The sequence below is a fragment of the Pseudophryne corroboree genome, chromosome 1 (genome assembly GCF_028390025.1).
Source record: "Pseudophryne corroboree isolate aPseCor3 chromosome 1, aPseCor3.hap2, whole genome shotgun sequence".
In the NCBI taxonomy this organism is placed as follows: Eukaryota; Metazoa; Chordata; class Amphibia; order Anura; family Myobatrachidae; genus Pseudophryne; species Pseudophryne corroboree.
The window spans coordinates 456,989,010-457,007,526 of NC_086444.1; the positions used below are offsets into that span (position 1 = coordinate 456,989,010).

The window sequence follows — 18,517 nt, forward strand, 5'->3', positions numbered from 1 at the left end:
GGCATTATCTCTCCAGCTAGTGGAGCCCGGTGCTGGTGTTAAAAATACGGGGGACCCCTACGCTTTTTGTCCCCCGTATTTTTTGCACCAGGACCGGACGCAGAACCCGGTGCTGGTTGTAAAAATACGGGGGATCCCCTGTCAATTTTCCCCCCGTATTTTTACAACCAGGACCGGCTCAAAGAGCCAGAGGCTGGTTATGCTTAGGAGGGGGGACCCCACACATTTTTTTTCTTGATTTTTAACCCATTCCCACTGAAAAACATGCTCTGATCTCTTCATATTATTTTAGTCAGTAAAAAAAAAAATATATTCTTTAAAAAAATATATAAATAATACTTGTGGTTCCTAATAGACAAACCAAGTAGATAATCCCTTCTAATATAAATAGATATGCCATTAGCAACACAAAAAAAAAACATGTTTTTAAAATTTTTTATTAGATTCCGCCACCAAAATGAGGCGGACTGAAATTGACGAAATGACTGTTGTCGAATCGACATTCTTCAATTGAATATACTTTTGTCGAAAAGCCTCATTTTTACTATTGCAGACATGTCGAATTTGACAACTGTCGAATTTCAAAAAGTCGAATCTGAAATAGACGTTTTTTGTTGAAAAGTACTGTATTGCATTGTCGGAAAAAAAATTTGTGTCGGAAATGCCCCGTTTTTCAACATTTGCGGCAATTCGACCGCAATTGCATATACCCCATAGGCATTATAGTTGACAGATTTTTGTTAATCTTCCAAATATTTAAATTAGTGAAAGTGCCATGTAATTGGGGAAAGTATGCTTCCGCCTCTCAAATATCCTTGGTACTGTAGGTTGTCTGTTTTACAATGTTAACAACGAAAGGACTGGGCGCTAGTGTGCTAATTATGAGACAGTTGATAAATATAAAAAAAAAAAAAAATACCTGTCACAGACTGCTGCTACACACTTTGAGGAACTGGACCCCAAAAGAATATTTTATATAAATGAACCGAGGAGGAAGCGCTGTCTGTGAGGGTATCAATTTAACATTAAAAAATGAAATATACACATTTCACTGCTAATAGTCAGAAAAAATAAATTAATTTAAAAAGATAATAAATACAGTATACTAAGCCAAATGGTAGTCTGCAGACCATAATATTAATACTGAATCAGTTTGTATCCATTGGGAACTGAAAAAAGAGTTTGTAGCCAATAGTCCAATAACTGAAGCATTTCAATGGTTGGTGCAAATGGTTAAACAGGCATTAAGCCCCAGAAATCCATACAGTAATTAAGGGTTAACATTGAATTAGTTATTAATAGTCATTTGCACATTGGATGCACCAAGTCGCCTACTAAACTGTTTGTTGCAAGTTGGAGGTCTCTAACATGACCAAACTATTTCAGAGCTTATACTAACACTTTACTGATGGTGATAATAACCTTTAATGGGACTGACTATTAACATCCAATGTGCAAAGGACTGTTACTAGCTAATTTATTGCTAACCCTTCATTGCTGTATGGATTTCTGGGGCTTAATGACTGATTAACCATTTGCATTAACCATTGAAATGCTTCAGTTATTGGACAGTTGGCTACAAACAGTTTAGTTTTTTTTTTCAGTTCCAAATAGATACAAACTCATTCAGTATTAATATTATGGTCTGCAGACTACACTTGGCTCGGGATACTGTATTTTTTTTAATCTTAATTAATTTCTTTTTTCTATTATTGGTGAAATTTGTGTATTTCATTTGTTTTAATAAATGTTGAATTAATTGAAATCCTCACGGACAGCGCTTCCTCCTCTGTTCATTTGTTTTGCAATGTGTTTGGATCTTCGATATAAAGCTACCATGCAAAGTGACCATGTTTGAGACTTTTGCTATCAGATCGTAATAAATTATGCCAATTTATATTCTTTCTTCCCCATTTGCAAATCAGGGCTTTTTGCTTATACAGAAGGCAAAATACAAGTGTGAAAATGGGCATCCCTGTCCGCTCCCTTTTTTTTTTTAATGTCCCATTGACCATATCTGGCACCATGGGCCTGATTCAGATGTGTTTGGAGTGTACGTTGCAGCTGCTTACTTGGAAGCAGCAGCAATGCTTAGCTATGTTAATCCTGCAGGAGTCATCTGGTATAAGTAGATGCCTCCTGCATGCATTTGTGATCCAAATCTACGTCTTCTGGTGGAGATCCTGGCCTCTGCCATCACCTGCCCTAATCATCTTTGCCATAGCCGCCCCTAAACGGCTGCAGACTGTCAATCACTTGACGTCTGCAGCCATTCTTCCTGTGACGCAGGATCTGTATTGCACATATGTGATACGGGTCCTGCACATGCGCAAAGTACCGGACATCCTCGTACTTTTGTGACATGGGCAGCATAGGCTTTGAATCGGGTCCTATGTATTTAGATTTGTGATACATGGGGAATCATGTAGAACTTATACTTTCTGGAGAAAATAGGACCCTGACCCAGAAGGCCAGTCATAAAATTCCAGCCCACTTTGTTGTTGGCCTTTTCAGTTTCTGTAGACACTAAAATACATGGAGTGTCCCTCTGAAAGGGGTGAAGTATGTTATGCCGGCGGTCGGGCTCCCGGCGGCCAGCATACCGGCGCCGGAATCCTGACCGCCGGCATAACGACAGCTGAGCGAGTGCAAATGAGCCCCTTGCGGGCTCGCTGCGCTCGCCACTCTGCAGGCACGGTGGTGCGCTATCTATTCTCCCTCCAGGGGGGTCGTGGACCCCCAAGAGGGAGAAAAACTGTCTGTATGATGGCGGTCAGTATTGCAGCGCCGGTATGATAGTCATCGGGAGCCTAGCCGCCGGCAAACTGAAGACCACCCCTCTGAGAGATGTAGTGGATGACCTTACTTATGGGCCTCAATGGACTAATTGATTGACCAGGGCCGTATTTGTGTGGAGTTTGTATATCCCCTTGTGATTTTGTGGGTTTTCACCCACACTCCAAAAATGTATTGGCAGTTGATCAAAAGCTATTCACCCTACCATCTAGTAAGCTCAAGTGAAACAGTGCTGAGGTGAATAATTATGTATTCTCTATACAGAGCTGGGAAATATGTGCTCTGCAAATAAACAATGATAACAGGCTACAGCCCCTACTGTATGAAAATGTGCAAGCGCTGGGATATTGGGAAGGGTTGAGAACCTTTGCACTTCTGCCTGTACCAATGAAAATCATACACCTATTTACTTGTAATTGCTGACAAGGGGCAAAGGTCAAAATAATTTACCCTGCATATTGACTGCATATTTTTTTAGTTTTTTTTTTTTTTATTGTATTGATTCATGAGATCATGGGTCAAAGGTCTGCATTTCTTAGTGCAATAGACTGTGTTGGCAAGTTTGTTAATAAAGGAAATTATTTTAAAGCAATCTGTTCTAGATTGCTACAAACTTGTTCTACCAGGGAAAATTATCTTTTATGGAAACTATACTAAACACACTTTTACTGATGTCAGTTTATGGCGAGTCTTTCTGCTAAATCTTGTATCCATGTAAATCTCACTTGTGGCAATATATGATAATTATTTGACGACTTTACAACACTAGAAAAATGGGGCCTAGTAACCTCAACTGGCCAATAAAAGTAGAAGTAATAATAACTTCTTTGGATATAAGGTCAGACTCTCTTTAATGTGGTGTAACAAATTGCATACAAATGTAACATGAGGATTTAATGTACACAGCTCCAGTAAAGAGGTAAATTATCCCACTAGGTATATAGCTTATGCATCCAAATCACAGAGTATAACTAGCAATAGCCAAATTGTAGATAAACTTGTGTTTTATTTGTTTTTCCTTTGCAGTGAAAGCAGAATAAAAACAAATGTGATGAAAACCTATTGGACCACACTAAAAGGGATCACACATGTTTTATTGCACATTTTACGGGTTTCAGACTTGTGGATTCCTGTGCATGGGCCAGTGCTAGCAAGAGCCATCTAAAAAGAATAAAAAAATCCTAACAGAAAATTTATATTTTTTAAATGTTCAAGCACCCTGATTTAGAACTATTTTTTTCTACACTCTGTTTTTGGCCTTTTGCAAACTTATTTTCAAGGTCAACAGCAGAGTGTTACATGCGAAATGACCACAGTGATGTATTTCATTAGGGGAAAGTTTACATTGTTTGTGGCTGACACAAAAATTAACAAATCTCCGCATGGGAATAGTAAACTGTAGAAAAAGAATGTGTGAAAGATTTTAAAAAATAAATACGTTGTATGCACTATAGCTTATGTAAATGTGTATATATAGCGATCTACAAAGGAAAAAGTGTATTTTATATATGTATATATATATATATATATATATATATATATATAGCGCTCAAAAAAATAAAGGGAACACGTAAACAACACAATGTAACTCCAAGTCAATCACACTTCTGTGAAATCAAACTGTCCACTTAAGCAACACTGATTGACAATCAATTTCACATGCTGTTGTGCAAATGGATTGACAACAGGTGGAAATTATAGGCAATTAGCAAGACACCCCCCAATAAGGGAGTTGTTCTGCAGGTGGTGACCACAGACCACTTCTCAGCTCCTATGCTTTCTGGCTGATGTTTTGGTCACTTTTGAAAGCTGGCTGTGATTTCACTCTAGTGGTAGCATGAGACGGAGTCTACAACCCACACAAGTGGCTCAGGTAGTGCAGCTCATCCAGGATGGCACATCAATGCGAGCTGTGGCAAGAAGGTTTGCTGTGTCTGTCAGCGTAGTGTCCAGAGCATGGAGGCGCTACCAGGAGACAGGCCAGTACATCAGGAAACGTGGGAGGAGGCCGTAGGAGGGCAACAACCCAGCAGCAGGATCGCTACCTCCGCCTTTGTGCAAGGAGGAACAGGAGGAGCACTGCCAGAGCCCTGCAAAATGACCTCCAGCAAGCCACAAATGTGCATGTGTCTACTCAAACGATCAGAAACAGACTCCATGAGGGTGGTATGAGGGCCCGACGTCCACAGGTGGGGGTTGTGCTTACAGCCCAATACCGTGCAGGACGTTTGGCATTTGCCAGAGAACACCAAGATTGGCAAATTCGCCACTGGCGCCCTATGCTCTTCACAGATGAAAGCAGGTTCTCACTGAACACATGTGACAGACGTGACAGAGTCTGGAGACGCCAAGGAGAACGTTCTGCTGCCTGCAACATCCTCCAGCATGACCGGTTTGGCAGTGGGTCAGCAATGGTGTGGGGTGGCATTTCTTTGGGGGGCCGCACAGCCCTCCATGTGCTCGCCAGAGGTAGCCTGACTGCCATTAGGTACCGAGATGAGATCCTCAGACCCCTTGTGAGACCATATGCTGGTGCGGTTGGCCCTGGGTTCCTCCTAATGCAAGACAATGCTAGACCTCATGTGGCTGGAGTGTGTCAGCAGTTCCTGCAACACAAAGGCATCGATGCATTGGACTGGCCCACCCGTTCCCCAGACCTGAATCCAATTGAGCACATCTGGGACATCATGTCTCGCTCCATCCACCAACGCCACGTTGCACCACAGACTGTCCAGGAGTTGGCGGATGCTTTAGTCTAGGTCTGGGAGGAGATCCCTCAGGTGACCATCTGCCACCTCATCAGGAGCATGCCCAGGCGTTGTAGGGAGGTCATGCAGGCACGTGGAGGCCACACACACTACTGAGCCTCGTTTTGACTTGTTTTAAGGACATTACATCAAAGTTGGATCAGCCTGTAGTGTGTTTTTCCACTTTAATTTTGAGTGCGACTCCAAATCCAGACCTCCATGGGTTAATAAATTTGATTTCCATTGATAATTTTTGTGGGATTTTGTTGTCAGCACATTCAACTATGTAAAGAACAAAGTATTTAATAAGAATATTTCATTCAGATCTAGGATGTTATTTTAGTGTTCCCTTTATTTTTTTGAGGTGTGTGTGTGTGTGTGTGTGTGTGTGTATATATGTGTGTGTATATATGTGTGTGTATGTATATATATATATATATATATATAAAAACACAGATTCCCAAGTGCGCTAGTGATGTAATGTAATTACACAATTCTTCCAGCGTTTATTTCATCAGAAAATGTGGACTGGAGGATGTTTAGATCTGGGGACCTGTAACAGACACCCCTCACCAAAAAGTCACCCAAACAAGAGGCCAACAGGCCAATTAATAAAAGGTTATTTTAATAACATATGATTTTTATACACAATATAAAATTATATCAATAAAACACAGCCACAACCAACATGTTTGTAAGATGGATTCTAGATACTCCCTCACCTTTTTCAAGGTGCGAGCTCGAAGGGAGTATCTTCACAAACTAGGGTGCGATTTTCTGACTGACAAACCCAACGCGTTTCGTCTTATCGACTTCATCAGGGGTAACGCATATAGGGAAAAAGGCTAATTCACTCTCGATGGGTTTATATGGCAAAACGTAACCTCAAATGGGAATTAATACAGTCTCCTTTATCAGGATTTAGTAGATGGAATTCCTATATTCAGGCTCCTAGCCAGAGTGGTAATTCTTTTTGGGTATAGAAATCTTAAGACTAATTAAGCATGATTCCTTAAAGGCCGTCTAGGAAATACTCTTGATTATAGTCCGTTGGGAATGCCGGTAACTGTATGCCGGCGTTTTTGCAAACTAAAGTGTGGTCTCCAGTTCTTATAATCAAGGTTATTATTGGTTCAAATGTTGACTCACATGAAATTCAAAACTCAAATGGCTGGTCTATAAAAGATGTGACTTCCCCAAATAGATCTCAAGGAACAAATCCTGGAGGAAATTTTGGCTGTATCTGGAAGTCACAAAGTATTTAATAAGAATATTTCATTCAGATCTAGGATGTGTTATTTTAGTGTTCCCTTTATTTTTTTGAGGTGTGTGTGTGTGTGTGTGTGTGTGTGTGTGTGTGTGTGTGTGTGTGTGTGTGTATGTATATAATATATATATATATATATATATATATCTATATCTATATCTATATCTATATCTATATCTATATCCATTGTAGAAGAGCCGCACTCACATGTCGGTAATAATCACAGTTGCTGGGGTGCAAAATCCAGGAACAGGTCCTATCAGAACAAAGTTCCACGATACATGTGCACAAATAAGGATGCACTCACCAGACTTCTCCAGGGTGAAATTGATAGATTTTAATCCAGACAGCACATACTCACAAACAGAAGGTCAACGTTTCGGCTCACAGCAGAGCCTTTGTCAAGACCAGTTTGCCATCTCCCTAGCACTGCTCTGAATAGTGAAACCATATATACCCTTGGTGCAGCCACACCCCCCAATCATCCAATTAGCAGCATGAACAAACAGGCCATCATTAAGCTAATATCAGCCAGCTGTCACAGGATAAGGCCAAATACATATACACAGCACAAACCAGACACACACACAAATTGATTTTAAAACAGCTCATTGTGGCCACACAAGGAGTCTAACATTCCTGTAGAAGATCTTTACACTGGTTGTGACTTGAAGCTATTGTAGCTACTGGTAAGGTTACACACGCATATGAAATTGTGGTAGACCTGTGTATTTGAACTTGTTATCCAAATCCCTGAATCATAAGGTCGCATACCTATATGAACTTGCGTTTGAACTTGTTATTCAAGCACTTAACCATAAGGCTTAATCTAACTTTCACCTGTGTACCCCACCGGTGTGTGGTTTTTTTCAAGTATCCAGAATACGTAATTGCCATTTCATTGATGCACTAACAGTATTTATCAAGCACTAGAGGAAGTGAGGTCACTACTTGTTGGACCATGTGACAGATCCTCACACTGCTCACAGGTATAAATAGGATACCTGTTCACTACTGACTATATCCCCATGATGAAGTCATACTGCTGACGAAACGCGTTGGGACTGCTGTACCTGAGACCTCCTTATGGACAGATAAGCTTTTTTAACTCCGATTTCCTGTACGTTTGCATTTTTACCAATATTGGATTTTTATGGAAAACTGGATGTACCTGATTGTACATACAGATTGATAAGCTCGAATCTTGTTATCTTCTGTACGCTTGCATTTTTACTATTTTATACCTTCTATGTTATATGTTGTATTAAAATTTTGTGAAAAACCCCAATAATCCCTGCTGGTGGATTTTTACCATTGAGGATTTGCTTATCCTTAGGAGGTTTTTTAGATACAACTACTTCTATTTTGTATGGTGAAATATGCTTTAAAACTGTACGCGCTATGATATTTCTGTTTTATTTCTTTTTACATATGTGCACTGGTCATGAGACCGAAGAAAGTGTATATACCAGATAAGTGATGTCCATACATTATCACTTGATTCACTTCATATCAATTCTTTAAAGAAACACTAAATAGGCGCCCTTATCTTCACTAGTTTCATATTTATCCTTTATGTGCCATCCAAGCACATATCACATTGTTTAAGGTTGCGGCCACCCATTAATTGGGTTAGTTTTATATATTTTTTACGTTATATATATATATATATTTATTCTTTTAAAATCACAGATTCACGTGCACTCTTAGTGCCCACTGAACGTTACCCGTGCGCCCCCGCATCTATTTGTTTCTATATATATATATATATATATATATATATATATATATTTCACCAGGGAATGCAGTTTTTCCCTGGTCACAACTTCCCTGTAGAGGAAGTTGCTTTAAGCCACCTTAGTTTAAACCAAGTAGTTTTTTTTTATTATGCTGTGACTATAGGCACAGTGTTGTACCTTCTTTAAAAAAAACAAAAAACAGTTTCCAACTGTTTTAGGTCGGAAGGGGTTCCGACCTATTCAATCATGCCCACTTTTTTCCGACAAGTCAGGAAATCCGACTTGTCGGGAAAGCACGCGGACTGGCAGCTTAAGCTGCCACGTGTATTGTCGGAAGCACGGCCAAACCCAACAGGTTTTAGCACCGTTTTCGACAATGTCAATCAGACTTTAAAAAAAAGTCGAATTGGCATTGTCGGGAGCAGGCCAAACCTGTCTGGTTTGACCGCGGCATTGAGTACACACGTGTCAGATCCTTTCTGTCGATTTACATTGAACTGGCAGTAGGTGATTTTGAGTAAGTGTGCAAGCGATTTTGGCTATGGGTGATTTTGACTCTCTCATTTCAATAGGGGGATGCTTTTATATGCACTAACTTATCCAGCGACATAGGGGTATATGCAATTAGCGGCGAATCGCGGCAATTTTTCGGCCGTTTTTTAATTCGACACAATTCGACCGTCTAATTTCGGCAAGTGGGTGCCGAAATTGACCATATTCAATAAAAAACGGATTCGACAGTCCCGCTGACGAAAAACGGCTGATTTAACGGATTTTGTTCCGATTTTTAAAAAACGGGGAAAAACACGAAAAAAAATTACGTGGGGTCCCCCCTCCAAAGCATAATCGGCCTCGGGCTCTTCGAGCTGGTCCTGGTTCTAAAAATCCGGGGGGGAAATGGACAGGGGATCTCCGTATTTTTAAAACCAGCACCGGGCTCTGCGCCTGGTGCTGGTGCAAAAAATACGGGGGACAAAAAGAGTAGGGGTCCCCCGTATTTTTTACACCAGCATCGGGCTCCACTAGCTGGACAGATAATGCCACAGCCTGGGGTCACTTTTATACAGCGCCCTGCGGCCGTGGCATTAAATATCCAACTAGTCACCCCTGGCCGGGGTACCCTGGGGGAGTGGGGACCCCTTCAATCAAGGGGCTCCCCCCCCCAGCCACCCAAGGGCCAGGGGTGAAGCCCGAGGCTGCCCCCCCCCCCCCCCCCCATCCAAGGGCTGCGGATGGGGGGCTGATAGCCTTGAGAAAATGACAAGAATATTGTTTTTTCCTGTAGTACTACAAGTCCCAGCAAGCCTCCCCCGCAAGCTGGTACTTGGAGAACCACAAGCACCAGCATGCGGGAGAAAGACTGGCCCGCTGGTACCTGTAGTACTACTGGAAAAAAAATACCCAAATAAAAACAGGAGACACACACCTTGAGAGTAAAACTTTATTTCACACCTGCCGACACACACATACTTACCTATGTTGACCCGCCGACTGCCACGTCTCCTGATCCGACGATCCGGGGTACCTGTGAATAAAATTATACTCACCTCAATCCAGTGTCCAGATATAAATCCTCGTACTTGGCAAAAAAAATAAACGAACACCCAGACCAGCGGACTGAAAGGGGTCCCATGTTTACACATGGGACCCCTTTCCCCGAATGCCGGGACCCCACGTGACTCCTGTCACAGAGGTCCCTTCAGCCAATCAGGAAGCGCAACTTCGTTGCACTCACCTGATTGGCTGTATGCGCGTCTGAGCTCAGACAGCGCATCGCACAGCTCCCTCCATTACTTTCAATGGTGGGAACTTTGCCGTCAGCGGTGGGGTTACCCGCGGTCAGCCGCTGACCGCGGGTGACCTCACCGCTAACCGCAAAGTTCCCACCATTGAGTATAATGGAGAGGCTTTACGATGCGCTGTCTGACAGCTCAGACGTGCAGCCAATCAGCAGAGTGCCAGGACGTTGCGCTCGCTGATTGGCTTAAGAGACCTTTCTGTGACAGCAGTCACGGGGGGGGGGGTCTCTGCATTCGGGGAAAGGGGTCCCGTGTGTAAACATGGGAACCCTTTCCCCTTTCAGTCCGGCTTGGTCGGGTGTTCGTTTATTTTTTTTTGCCAAGTACGAGGATTTACATCTGGACACTGGATTGAGGGGAGTATAAATTTTATTCACAGGTACCCCGGATCGTCTGATCAGGAGACGTGGTAGTCGGCGGGTCAACATAGGTAAGTATGTGTGTGTCGGCTGGTGTGAAATAAAGTTTTACTCTCAAGGTGTGTGTCTCCTGTTTTTATTTGGGTATTTTTTCCCCAGTGGTACTACAGGTACCAGCGGGCCCGTTTTTATCCCGCATGCTGGTACTTGTGGTTCTCCAAGTACCAGCTTGCGGGGGAGGCTTGCTGGGACTTGTAGTACTACAGGAAAAAACAATATTCTTGTCATTTTCGCAAGGCTATCAGCCCCCCATCCGCAGCCCTTGGATGGGGGGGGACAGCCTTGGGCTTCACCCCTGGCCCTTGGGTGGCTGAAGGGGGGGGACCCCTTGATTGAAGGGGTCCCCACTCCCCGAGGGTACCCCGGCCAGGGGTGACCTAGTTGGATATTTAATGCCACGGCCGCAGGGCGCTGTATAAAAGTGACCCCCGGCTGTGGCATTTTCTGTCCAGCTAGTGGAGCCCGATGCTGGTGTAAAAAATACGGGGGACCCCTACTCTTTTTGTCCCCCGTATTTTTTGCACCAGGCACAGAGCCCGGTGCTGGTTTTAAAAATACGGGGGATCCCCTGTCATTTTCCCCCCCGGATTTTTAGAACCAGGACCGGCTCGAAGAGCCCGAGGCTGGTTATGCTTTGGAGGGGGGACCCCACGCCATTTTTTTCAGGGATTTTACCATTCCATCTTTAAAAAAAAAATAATAATACTTGTGCCTCCCAAAAAGACAAACCAAGTACCTAATCCCTTCTAATATAAATAGATATGCTATTACCAATAAAAAAAACACCCAAAAAAACATGTTTTAATTTTTTTTTTTTATTAGATTCCCCCACCAAAGTGTGGCGGATTGAAAATGACGAATTTACTGTCTAAAAGCACTGTTGTCGAATTTCCAAACTTCAATTGAATATACTTTTGGCGAATTGCCGCATTTGTACCATTGCAGAAATGTCGAATTTGACAAATGTCGAATTTCAAAAAGTCGAATTTTGAAAGTCCGTTTTTTTGACGGAAAGTACTGAATTGCATTGTCGAAATTCTTTTTTTGGCGAAAAAGTCCCGTTTTTCGACAATTTCGGGAATTCGACCGCAATTTGCATATACCCCATAGTCAAAACTGACTTGCCTGCACAGTCTATTTTTCCTAGCGATAGCGACCTGGCGGGGATGCACATCGCTATCGCTCGCTGCGTACACAGAGCGATATGCACTAACTTTTTTAGTGATTTTGACTATAGTCAAAATCGCTGAGCCATATAGCTCCGTGTGTACACACCTTTAGACTCCACAAACTCCTCCCCTAACAATCTTATAGGACAGGAGAAAAACCACAACTAACATTCTCAATTTATTTTTTTTCAAAATTGTGTTTATTGAGGAAATGGCAATACAAACATTAGGTGAAGTACACAAAAATTACCGAAGCACAATATTGTAGTAAAATGGGTAACAGATAATTCAAGCATGGTAATCTAAACAAATTATAGTTGTTATAGAAGACTATTATAGAAACATTCAAATATAATGGGTTTTAACATTGTATGCTTCCTGTACATTCTTCAAAGAAAGGGATATATCAGAACACGAGGACATGCACTGAAGCGGCGGGCAGCTCATGTTAGTACCAGGAAGTCCTTCAAAATTAAAGCTATACGCACGGAAATACTTGAAATTCCGTTGCGAAGCACAGGTATTCAGCTAGTATACTTGGAAATATATAAACCTATAGGGACTGATTCTGACTTTAAGGTGTGTACACACGGTGAGATTTTTTCTTGAGATTTTGACTATATAGTCAAAATCGCAAGAAAAGTTAGTGCAAATCGCAAGGTGAAAGTCACCTTGCGATCCCGATGCGCGGCCCCGCCAGGTCGGCATCGCAAGAAAAGATAGACTGTGCAGGCAAGTCAATCCTTGCTAGATCGGTGTACTATCTAGTTCATCTCACATGTCAATGACATCTCACATAAGCCAAAATCTCACATAAGCCAAAATCGTAAGCACACATAGTCCATATCTCAAGAAAAGTTACTCAAAATCTGTCCTATCTGGGCTCCGGGGAGTTTAAGGGAAATCACAAGTAAAAATCGAACATAGCAAGGATCTCACCGTGTGTACACACCCTCTGAGTAGAGCAAAAAAAAACAAAAAACAAGTTACTGTACTGCGCCTTGGCAAAACCATGTTTCACTGCAGATGGGGCAGATTTATAATGTGCAGAGAGTTAGATCTGAGAGGGACATGTACATTCTCAAATCTGAATTGAAGTATAAAAATAAAGCTGTCCTATATTTCTAGGCTACACATGAAAACACTAATTACCATGCATGCAAAAATAAAACACATTTTGTTTGCACCCGTGGCTGTGCAACATGGTTTGTCCAGATGCAAAGTTAAGTTTTTTTTCTTCTTCTTTGTTTTTGTTTTTGTTTTGTTTCTTCTTTGCTCTATTCCCATATTTCATGGGTTACAAAAAAATAGTATAATAGGACAGCAGATATTTCAGAGGGAGATACCATATAATATGTGAATCATGTTGTATTAGGCACTTTATTTTAGTTCATGCTATATTCTAGGTAAAAATAATATAATTATGCATATTAAAGGGGTGGTACAAAGTTTGTGTAACATTAATATATTTGGTAGTAGTAATTGTTTCTCTATTCTGAATTGTGTAGGAAATTAATGAACAAAAACGTGATGGCATGTATTAGATATTGTATAGAATTAATGCACTGTATTAAAGCAAAATAAAATAAAAAGTGTTTTGAAGCTCTTTAGAGATAAATGAGCACCAGTATTCTGTTAATTGTAATCAACTAAATGTCACTACAAAAAGGTGAAATCGGGTGTGATACATCCCTGATGAAGTTTTGATAAACCTACTGCATTGGTCTTTCTGACGTTTGACATTTGCTTAGAATCTGCTGGATATTGGGGGTAATTCTGAGTTGATCGCAGCAGCAAGTTTGTTAGCAATTGGGCAAAACCATGGGCACTGCAGGTGGGGCAGCTATAACATTTGCAGAGTGAGTTAGATTTGGGTGGGTTATATTGTTTCTGTGCAGGGTAAATACTGGCTGCTTTATTTTTACACTGCAATTTAGATTTCAGTTTGAACACACCCCACCCAAATCTAACTCTCTCTGCACATGTTATATCTGCCCCCCCCCCCCCCCCCCCCTGCAGTGCACATGGTTTTGCCCAACTACTAACAAAGTTCCTGCTGCGATCAACTCAGAATTACCCCCATTGTCCGGAACATTGCTGAATTGTTTGTTGACAACATGGACAATGGTTGACAGTGTGTGTGGTGGTTTTTCACTAGAACTGATGCCACTACAATTGATTTGAAATAAAACAATTGAGATGCAGTTGAATTGCAGACCTACAGCTCTAATTCAAGGGGTTGAACAAAAATTCCGTATGAATCATTCAGGAATTGCAACCATTTATATACATTGGGCAGTATGGATGGTGTAATGGTTAGCATTACTGCCTCACAGCACTGACGTCATGGGTTCGATTTCCCACCATGGCCCTAACTGTGTGGAGTTTGCATATTCTCCCCGTACTTGCGTGGGTTTCCTCCGGGTACTCTGGTTTCCTCCCACAATCCAAAAATATACTGGCAGGTTAATTGGCTCCCAACAAAATTAACCCTAGCATGAATGTGTACATGTGATAGGGAATATAGATTGTAAGCTCCACTGGGGCAGGTACTGATGTGAATGGGCAAATATTATCTGTACAGCGCTGCGGAATATGTGTGCGCTATATAAATAACTGGTAATAAATAAATACACAGACCCTTGTTTTCAGGGGCTCAAATGTAATTAGAAAATTAACATAATCATAAATGTAAATGTTAATTTTTTTTAATACTTTCCACTGCAATCAATGCCTTCCTGAACTCTGGAGCACATGGACAGCACCAAATTCCATGAAAAAGAGGGGACTACTTATTTAACAGTTGTAATTCGTAAACCTTTCCTCAAATTTTGATATTAATATCCTCAAATTAAAGCTGATAGTCTGCACTTTAAAACCATATTAATTATAAACTGTAATTTAAATATGTTTGGTAAACAGCAAAAATAAAAATATGTTTCGGCATGCAAATTTGTGTGTGTATGTATATGCATATAGATTTCTTTTTTAGTTTGCTATTTAAAATGGACACAAAAATAACCATTTATGTGTGCTTGTTACCAACAGAATCCACGTAAAGCCAGAGTGACTAGGCGATTTATCGTTGCTGAAGGGCTGTACATGAACACTGGTGATATCTGCCCTCTACCTCAACTGGTATGTGAATTTTTTGTTTAACACAGCCATATACCATTTGTACCCATGGTGTTCTTTAAAAAACAAACTGATCTCCCAATTTTATTTACTGCTGCCTATTTACTTGGCTTTTTTTCCCCCTCGTCATCTGCTTTCTGCAGATACTTTCCACGACCTAAAATATCATAAACCCCTATTCTTCCAATCAATGTCTTTGCAATATGAGTTGTCTTATGTTTTTTTTTTTTTTTTTGGGACTTGGACTGTTTGGATTTGATATCCTAATCCTTCTTATGGTGTATTGTATATCAAAAGTGATCGTATTTGAATTTACATGTTAAAATTAGAAGACTATTTGTGAGACTGAATGCCATTGTATTTTGTTGCTTGGTACAAAGTTATCATGCAAAATATATAAGCAATGGCAAACCACTGCCAAGTGCAGTTTACAGTATTTTACGGATGACTCATACAGTGTATAATGTTTGATTCATGGGACAACTCGCACCATTTACTTGTGGCGTGCAAAAATAATGACATTGTTGTCAGGAATCTGAGTCTGTTTACTTGCTGTCCTAACCATTGTGATTTGAGAACTACTGTATAACTACTATATTCTGAGGGCTGAGCTATCCATTAACTGATTCTTAAGGTGCATACACAATGGGTGTTATTTCCCAGCGTGTATGAACAGCGATGATCGCTGACATCGCTGGGCTGAAAAGCGTTCAGTGCATACACACGGAGCGCTTTTCCCCACTGCCCAGCAATGTCAGCGGGGGTGAGCGGCTTTCCATAGCAGGACGCTATGGAAAGCCGTTCACCTTGCCGCTCATCTACTGGTAATATCAGCAGATGAACGCCGGCGATGTAGCAGGGGCGCGCATCATCGCTCATCGCCGGGGCATACACACTGGGCGGTTTTGAGCTGAAAGCAGCTCAACACACCAAAAGTGACCTGCTTTCAGCTCAAAATCACCCAGTGTGTATGGGCCTTAAGAGAATCAAGGAATAGACTAATAATACTTAATATTTGGTGCCTCGTATTACATTGTTTTTTTTTTAAATTAAAGTTTGAAAATGTGTGTGTTACATTTCTTTTACTGTTTTATGCAGTAGTTTATATAAAGGTAATCACAGGGCACAAACATACCTTTTTTTTTCTTTTCTTCTTGGTACAGTTATGTACCTTTAATATATAGCAGCACTTCTGGACTATTGGGATAATAGAACTGTGTCCTTTAATTCATCTACAGTTTATTTAATTAATGTTTATTTAGTTTAGTTTAAACATTGTGTTGATGTCTCTGTAAATTGCAGGTTGAGTTAAAATACAAATACAAAGTAAGAATATTCCTTGAAGAAAGCCTCTCGTTTGGTGTTTTAGGGGAACATGGACGTGGAGTCACTGAACATTTTGGAATTAGTGTAAGTATGAATTTCTGAAGAAAAATATGTCTTTATTTTTTCCTTCAGACATACTAAATGTAATTGGATAGTCTGATGGGCAAAAATCGCTATAAAGCCTTTTTTTTTTTTTCTTTAATGCAACCAATTACCATGGCTGATAGGATACCCCCTGTATTTGAAAAATGACAGGAGCTGGTTGGTTGGTACGTTATCTCCATCCATTTTATCTGTCTCCAAGGCTTAGTACATACAGTAGACCCCATAGATTGTAAGCTCTACTGGGGCAGGGACTTGTGTGAATGGGCAAATATTCTATATGAAGCATGGCAGAATATGTGCACACTATATAAATAACTGGTAGTAAAATAAATAAATATACTTAAGCTATAGAAAAGGTGTGTGTCCGCAATCTAACAGTGGAAGGTTCAGCTATGTTGATAGTACATATTTCAGTTATTTCACAGGGAGGGGGCTACCAATAATATGTTTAGGAATGATAAAATATATAATTTTAATGTTGGATAATTACGCCACATTTAAGGTTTACTGGTTAATTAAAAACTGCATACACCCTGGGGGAGTGGCCATCTCTATATTCCAGTAGCCGCTATTGTTGCATAAAGTATTTGGAGTTTTGGATGGGTTTGGACGTGGCAAGGGCGATGCATGACTGCAATAAGCAATAAAAGGTGAAGACCCAATTATAAAAAGAATACTTCCCTCCCCCTGTTTACCATTTTTCTTAATTGCCTAAATTAAAAAGGGAATTTTCATTGGTTTAGTTTACATGAAATTGTTTTTAAATCTTTGTTTTTATGTGATTATTTTTGTATTACAGCTATTGTGTAACTGAATATTTCAGTGGGCACTGTCTGCTGGGATATGTAGTGTCGCAATAGTTTGTACTATTTTAAAATGTTTTACCCACCGCACATGGGATGCCTTGAAGGGGATTAGCACTATTCAGAACAGATCTTAGCACTATTCAGAACAGATATTTTTTTTTTATCCCTCTTAGGGGGTCATCGCAGCGGTGCAAACGGGCTGGTTCTGCGCTTGCTCGGTGGACGCAATGCGCAGGTGCGTCATTGCTCAGCGACGGTGGTCGATGGGCAATGACGCCGGGAACTAAGAAAGCGGTCGCAGCGCGGACCGCATGAAGATTGACAGGCTGGAGGTGGATCGGGGTGTCTACTCACCATTTTCCGGGCGTGGAGATCCTAACGCAGGCGTGTCGAGGTGTTTGGATGGCGGATGTCTGACGTCCATTCCAGGATCTTCATCGCTGGATTCATTGCACAGGGTAAGTAACTGCAGGGCTGGTCTTGTTTTACACACAATTTTTTTAGCTTAGCGGGGCTGCACAAGCGATCGCAGCCTTACTATGCTAAAATACACTCCCCCCATAGGCAGCGTCTAGTTGATCGCACGAGTAGCAAATAGTTGCTACGTGCGATCAACTCGGAATGACCCCCCTAGTGGCTCCAGCTCCATGGTCGTCAGGCTGGAGCTGGTCCATATTCTATAAAAGGGACTTGTTATAGTGCAGCACTTTTGTGTTCTGGGTTTTTTCTTTTCTTGGCGTGCACATCTTATACACCCTTTCTTTTTCTTTTCTTTTTTTATTTGCATGCGTAGTGCATTCATTTGCAGAAGGAAGGCTCAATACTACAAATAAACATAAGTAATTAAACACAGCTAACTTCATAATTAAAAACAATCTGCAATCAATGTGGGCTGCAAAAAGGGCATAAGGGTCTGATACATACCATGACTCCTTAATTTTTATTATTATTTCATTTCTGTTACAATGATGAATTGAAATGCATATGAAGGCATCCTCATGAGTATGTGGCATGTAGGAGAGTAGAAATATTTTACTTGGAAAGAATGGGAAGTCATTTTGACTACAACAAAGAAAATTAGTTTTATGTGTAGGAAATTGCTTTTGTGGCATTTACTTTGTCAAGTACGGTTTAGGCCGGAGCACTCCATGAAAGCTGTTCCAGTACTGTATTTGGGCTGTCTGGTTCCTTCATGCAAATGAGTCCGTA

General features: G+C 41.0%; 1 protein-coding gene across 1 annotated transcript in view; it reads left to right on the forward strand.

Moving 5' to 3' along the window:
- SPTLC1 (serine palmitoyltransferase long chain base subunit 1) overlaps positions 1-18,517 on the forward strand; it is a 198,946-nt gene that overhangs the window by 161,007 nt on the left and 19,422 nt on the right. Inside the window, exons 8-9 of the mRNA XM_063913669.1 lie at positions 14,985-15,074; positions 16,374-16,481. Coding sequence (XP_063769739.1) covers positions 14,985-15,074; positions 16,374-16,481 — 198 coding nt within the window. The remainder of the gene's footprint in view (positions 1-14,984; positions 15,075-16,373; positions 16,482-18,517) is intronic.